We start from the raw sequence: 7,181 nt of genomic DNA, 5'->3' as shown, positions 1-7,181 counted from the left end.
TGGGTGTTAAGGCGAGCACAAATTAAAGATCGCATTCTCAAAGTTTGGCACGGGTACCCGTCGCCTTCAAAGCCATTTCTAAAGGGACGCCAGGGGGAAGGAATGTCAACCCCTCATACCTGCGGAACAGCACCGCAGCCTCACAGCTCCAGCGACCCAGGTTCGGTTCTGGGTGCTGCCTGTGCGGAGTTTGTAATTTCTCCCTGTAACTGCGTGGGCTTCCGCTGGGTGCTCTGGTTTCCTCCCACAGCCAAAGACTTGCAGGTTGATAGGTAAATTGACCACTGTAAATTGCCCCTAGTGTAGGTAGGTGGTAGGAGAATGGTGGGGAATATGGGATTAATGTAGGATTAGTATAAATGGGTGGTTGTTGGTCGGCACAGACTCAGTGGGCCAAAGGGGTATCTCTCTATGACTCTATGACCTCCAATTATTTGCCTGTTGAGCTCTTTATGGAGCTCATTAACAGGCTTGTTAGCGGCAGTTTTGGATTTTTAAAGGTAGGGAACGGGGAGAACGCTATGAGTGGAACAGGTCAGGGTGTACAAGTCATGAATACTGCGGGGGACCATGTGGGCTTTGGTAAGGGCTGATTAAAATAATGCAAAGACACAAAATAAAGCTTAGCTGCTCCAAAAGTGCCACAGAGTGACCTTTGCCGCAGCTGTGAGACTTGCTTTTCTCAGTGGTGAGTGGCAGAAATCCAGAGAGCCACTGGCACCACTTGGGTAGCTGGGGTTGGCAGGGGACGGCCTGGTGAACAAACAAATCACAACTGATGGAGCTCAGATGGGAACAGGCCATTGTAACATTGGACAGAGCAGACAGGATGTGGTTCAGCAAATGCAAACTCCTGGACAGCAGGAGGCCAGAGGAACACAGCAGGGGCTGCAAGGGGAAGAAGGCGCTACCCAATACATCAGGTCTACCGCTCAAGAGTCAGCTACATGCAAATGACAGAGCGTCAGTGCTGTAGGAGGCTGCGCGCCTATCCAGGCAGATGGTCTCCATCTTGTGTGCTCTGATACACAACGACCTAAGGCCTCACACCCCCCCATGGCAGTCCCTTACCTGCAGCCATTAAGGACACCGTGCCCTGAATTTCTATGCAACCTGGTCAGGAGTCATATCCCACTCAAAAGTCAACTCTGTTTTTCTCTCCACAGATGCTGCCAGACCTGCTGAGTATTTCTAGCACTTTCTGTTTTTATTTCAGATTTCCAGCATCTGCAGCATTTTGCTTTTATTATTGTTCCAGTGATCTGCTGTTGACCTAGGTGGCATCTCGCAGTCGGCAGCTCATCAAGCCATCAGGCAGGTCACGGATTCCATATTCCAGAGGGCGAGGTACTACATCCACTTTCACACAAATGGGCCTGTGCTGGCACGGAGGACATTGGGTCCAGCCTCAATCGCTGGATTCCTCCAGGTGCAGGACATCATCGATTGCGCCCATGTGGCCCATCAAGGCACCCAGTAACCGGCCAGTGAGATCCATCAACAGGAAAGCCTTCCACTCCCTCAACGTTCAACTGGTCTGCGACCACAACAAGAGCTTGCTCCATGTGTGTGCTCGTTTTCTTGGCAGCTGCCATGACTACCTCATCCTACGCCAGTCCAGACTGCCTTGGATTTTCACTCCATCCCTGAAAGTGCATGGATGGATCCAAGGGGACAAGGGAAATCCCTTGAAGAGATGGCTACTGACCCCTCTATGGGAGCCCCAGACAGAGGCACAGAGGCAATACAACCAATACCACCTGCTTAGCAGGCCAAACATTGAGTAGGCCATTGATTCTGGTATCTGGATTGGTCAGATGGAACCCTCCAATATCTTCCTGCAAGGGTCTCAGTCATTGTGGTGGTCTGCTGCGCACTGCATAACATGGCCCTCCAGAGAGGTGTGGACTTTGAGAACAGTGAGGCCCTGGAATGAAGCAGCTCTTTGGGGGTGAAGCAGGACGTAACGGAGGAGGAGGAAGAAGAGATGGAAGGGAATAACAAGAGATGCCCCTGCTGCATGCCAAGATGGCCTCCTCCTGCCGCCCTCTGGGAGGAGGACCACTCTTCTCTCCCTCATGGCCTGCAGCATTAAATACAGGTCGCCATCGATGAAGCAAGGGTCTGCCCTGCCCCTAGTGCCAGGCCTCTGGCTCCCCTGTGAGATCTCACTTCTCCCTGGTGCAGTGAAAGGCAGATCTCTCCCTCAGGACAACAAGCAGCCTCAGTGATGGATGCCATGGGACTTTACATGAGCCCCACACTTGATCTTACTCACCTTCATTCTCAGCCCCAGTGGCTCTAAGTGGACAGGAAATCTGTCTCCATACCAATTAAGGGCTCACCTATTTTAAAATCTCTATCTGAATCAGTTTCCCACCAGAGGCGGGTTTCAGACCTGGTTCCTGTTTCCCGTCTCCATAATGAAAATCCAGCCCATAGACCTCTTCATGACAGCATAGAGGGAAATCTCAAAATGTGTCAAGCTTGTATTGACCAGCACAGGGGTAGGCTATTGGCACCGATACCATTGGCAGTTCTGTAATATCACAAGACCCTGCACAGGTACACCTTTTTGAATTCAGTATGGATCTTCTAAACACTGATATTGCTTTATTAACGTTTACAGCATGCACTTTCCTCTGTAACATGTAGAAAACATGTTTACATTAAAATAGAACTTATTATACACATTACAAGTTTACTGTCAGAATTTTCAAATACATATTCATAAGTATCAGAGCAAACTATATTTCAATAGAATATGAAACAATTATGCCTCTAAAAGAAAGTGCTATCACAGAGTATACAGCTCATTGGTGTCACAAAGAACAGGTTATTAACAATCTCCTACTTGGTAAAATGTGGTTATTCTGGGTACATATTCAGCATTGTAGAGTCGTCTTCAAATATCTTACAAGAAATAATCATTTTTAGTGCTTTGCGAAACCAGGGGTAAAAAAAGGCATAAAGCATTGGATTGCAAGTAGAATTAAAATAACCAAGCCATACAAACATTTCAAATACTGCTGGTGGTGTTGAGAAATCAATGTAAGGATCAACAATAGTAATTATGAAAAATGGCAACCAGCAGATAATGAAGACACCTATTACAACCCCCAGTTTTACTGCAGCCTTGAATTCTTTTTTGTGGGAACCTCCGATATTGTTTTCCTGTTTCACGTTCTTTCTGTGCATTACGTTTCCAATTGCTCGAGCATGCTGTCTTGCCACAAAAAATATCTTGAGGTATATATAGACAATAACCAAAACAGGAACAAAAAATGCTATCAGTGGATCCAGATGGCCCCATAATTTATTAAATATGAGTACACAGCTACCATAGCAAGAAATGGCACTGATATAATCCTCTATTCCATACACATTAGCGTCTGAGTAAATTAAAGCAAATCCATAAACTATAGAAAATACCCAACTAAATGTAATAAATATACCAATTACAGGCAGAGTAATTTTTGTAGTGTAGAGCAAAGGTTCACACACAGCATAGTAGCGGTCAATGGCAATAAAACACAGGTGATAAATAGATGTTATTGTCAGGACCATGTCCAAACCGGAATGGATTTTACAAAATATATCTCCAAAGTACCAACATGTGTCAACAGACCTAATCATACTATAAGGCAAAACAATGAGCCCCACTAGAAAATCAGTTACAGCGAGTGAAAGTACAAGATAATTGGTGGGTGTCTGTAGTTTCCGAAAATGCAAAATTGAAAGCATCACCAGCGAGTTGCCTAAAATTGTAATTATTATGATAACTACAAAGAGGATGTATAATGCTACATGGACTGCTGTCGACCTGTTGGTTTTGGGGCAGGAAATATTGACAAATTCAAAGCAGAATTGTGTGTCCCCCATATCCTGAAGTTGTGTTGAATTCATTTTTCTTCTTTCAGTAAAACCTTGAGATAGAAATGAGACAATTCAGAAAATAGGAGTTTGTGGTAATCTCGATCTAGTGTTGAATCCTTTTGTATTTGAAGTTAATTCCTGTGGAAAAGCACATTTGGTACAATTTAATATGATTATTTATCAGTTCCTATGAATCCTGTATTCACTCATGCAGTGGATAAAGTTCAATGGCTTATTATAGATATTTATAAAACCCAGTTCAGATGATAGGGCCATAGCTGAGAGAAATTTATTCAGCGTTCATATTTGGAAGCTGCTGGTCTGTGCGATCCATCTTATACTGTGTAAACTCCAGAAAGAGAGTCATCAAGGGAGCTCACAGATTTCATTTCTGTACTGGATTGATTTAAACATTTTATTAACATGATGATGTATTTATGCTGTAGCTACTGGCTTGAAACTGGTCAATATAGTAACGGTTCCACCCAAGCAGTACCTTGTTTATACCCATGTAATTATACACATACACAAAGCTCTGTTCCAAGCTATTAAATTTTAAATGCATTGAAAGCATTCATCTAAGCACCTACACTCTCAATACTTTTAATTAAGCTCTGGGTAATCTCAGGGAATGCAATGGATGTCCAAAGATCACATTTTAAACCCAGCTGAACACTATATTTAAATTATAAAGACACTGGACCTGACTCCTGAGTTCCACTGTCACTCTGTCGCAATGCTGGTCACAACAGAAAAGATCCTTGGAATGGCTCTGACCTATTTGTTTCTTCACAAGTCAAGATGAAACAAAATTTGCAAACTTTGTAAGAGCATTTAACAAATATTACCACTTTTATAATGACTGCAGCAGTGACTTCTTTTAACTTTAACTAAGTTTATAGCATAATATCAATCATTCAATATTCATCTCAAGTTAACTGGAGTGACAATGATACAGGCTGTGGGAGCACTGTTACTGCTGATCAAATCACATCTCACAGATTTCCACAAAATCTCACCGCAGCCAAATGAATACCTTAACCAGAGAATGCGTTTGTGCTTGAAGAATTTTTCTAGGCTCTTGATGGTGAAATCTGATAAGTGTTGCTCCAACTCAGGTCTTCGTTTTCATGGATCCCTCTTTGTGACTTCTCTTGAAATATCTTAGATCCAGTGCACGTACTGAATTACAGGGACATACTCTAACATGAAAGGCATAAAGTATTGGTTTTGAATCCAGCCTAATTGACGTAGAATAGTGCGGCCAATTAGGATTTCTGGTTTGCATCAGAGTTGCAACCAATCTTGTTAATCCTTTGTCAAGTGTTTATTGGTTCATTTAAATAACACATAACATGTATTGTCCTGGTAGGCAAACAAAGAAATACTGAACAAAGAAAAGATGAAGGAGTTCAAACCCTATAATATCCTTGGGTTAACAATGTTTGTTAATATTTACTGCTGATAGTGGTATGTTGCATAATTACTGTTACTCCTTGTTTTAAACATTCTATTGAACCTAGATTTACTGCAATTTAACAATGACTCAATCCAATTATTTCAAATGAATATGGATGATTCACTTTGATATCTCCTGTTAAAACTTAATTATGAAAGCTACATTATATTTTGCCAATCTATCAATTATTTAAATCTTGTTTGTGCTTCATTATGTCTACCTATTGTGTCATACCTCACACATTTGAGTTAACTTTTCCCTCTCCTACTTTATTCCCTCATCTGAAGTTACTGACCACGACTTTTCATAGTGGTTTTCCAGATTCTCCTTTGTACGTTTTGCTGAAGATTGGTGGAAAACTGTGATAAGTGGCTGAAATGGCTATTTACGCTCTTTATTTGGGGTTTCTCAAACCTTTACCATACGAATGGCAACATTCGAGAGATGCAGACTCCAGTGGTCTGGTGGTCAAAAGTTCTAGCTGAGCTGAGTAGCTGATTGTAGTATAGTATGATTACTTTTAGGGAGGTAGTGGAAGTATCTTAAGGTTGTATTTTCCAACTGTTATTTTCCCCAAATCAATGTGTTAATTATCAATATGGGAATAGAACCAGTCAGAAATGTACCATTTGATTCTCCTTAAAATAGAATCTCATCGGGTGGTGAAGGTGATGTTTGGCTGGCTGTCCTGATATTATGGAGTAACTTCAGCAGAAGATCAGCTGAATCCTTGGAGAAATGGCATAAACATTTTTAAAATTCATTCATGGGATGTGGGCATCGCTGGCCAGGCCAGCATTTATTGCCCATCCCTAATTGCCCTTGAGAAGGTGGTGGTGAGCTGTCTTCTTGAACCGCTGCAGTCCATTTGGGGTAGGTACACCCACATTGCTGTTAGCAAGGGAGTTCCAGGATTTTGACCCAGTGACAGTGAAGGAACGGCGATATAGTTCCAAGTCAGGATGGTGTGTGACTTGGAGGGGAACATGCAGGTGGTGGCGTTCCCATGTATTTGCTGCCCTTGTCCTTCTAGTTGGTAGAGGTCGTGGGTTTGGAAGGAGCTGTTGAAGGATCCTTGGTGCATTGCTGCAGTGCATCCTGTAGATGGGACACACTGCTGCCACTGTGCGTCGGTGATGAAGGGAGTGAATGTTTATAGATGGGGTGCCAATCATGTGGGCTGCTTTGTCCTGGATGGTGTTGAGCTTCTTGAGTGTTGTTGGAGCTGCACCCATCCAGGCAAGTCGAGAGTATTCCATCACACTCCTGACTTGTGCCTTTTAGATGGTGGACAGGCTTTGGGGAGTCAGGAGGTGAGTTACTCGCCTCAGGATTCCCAGCCTCTGACCTGCTCTTGTAGCCATGGTATTTATATGGCTACTCCAGTTCAGTTTCTGGTCAATGGTAGCCCCTAGGATGTTGATAGTGGGGGATTCAGCGATGGTAATGCCGTTGAATGTCAAGGGGAGATGGTTAGATTCTCCCTTGTTGGAGATGGTCATTGCCTGGCACTTGTGTGGCGCGAATGTTACTTGCCACTTATCAGTCCAAGCCTGGATGTTGTCCAGGTCTTGCTGCATTTCTACACGGACTTCTTCAGTATCTGAGCAGTCATGAATGGTACTGATCATTGTGCAATCATCAGCGCACATCCCCACTTCTGACCTTATGATTGAAGGAAGGTCATTGATGAGGAAGCTGAAGATGGTTGGGCCTAGGACACTACCTTGAGGAACTCCTGCAGTGATGTCCTGGAGCTCAGATGATTGACCTCCAACAACCACAACCATCTTCCTTTGCACTAGGTATGACTCCAACCAGCGGAGGGTTTTCCCCCTGATTCCCA

At 43.4% G+C, this 7,181-nt stretch overlaps 1 protein-coding gene across 1 annotated transcript; it reads right to left on the bottom strand.

The window, feature by feature from the left end:
* Positions 1-2,868: 2,868 nt before the first annotated feature.
* Positions 2,869-3,906, bottom strand: LOC137352526 (trace amine-associated receptor 4-like). The gene has a single exon (XM_068018081.1). It carries the CDS (start codon positions 3,904-3,906, stop codon positions 2,869-2,871), a length of 1,038 nt encoding a protein of 345 aa, XP_067874182.1.
* Between the last annotated feature and the right edge of the window lie 3,275 nt (positions 3,907-7,181).

This window comes from Heterodontus francisci, chromosome 3 (assembly GCF_036365525.1).
Source record: "Heterodontus francisci isolate sHetFra1 chromosome 3, sHetFra1.hap1, whole genome shotgun sequence".
Lineage (NCBI taxonomy): Eukaryota > Metazoa > Chordata > Chondrichthyes > Heterodontiformes > Heterodontidae > Heterodontus > Heterodontus francisci.
Note: the sequence above shows the minus strand (reverse complement) of the source record. Positions and strands in the feature narration are given on the sequence as shown.

What these genes read in the sequence shown, in the direction of transcription:
- LOC137352526 (XM_068018081.1), bottom strand. Translation starts at nt 3,906, where the DNA reads ATGAATTCAACACAACTTCAGGATATGGGGGACACACAATTCTGCTTT.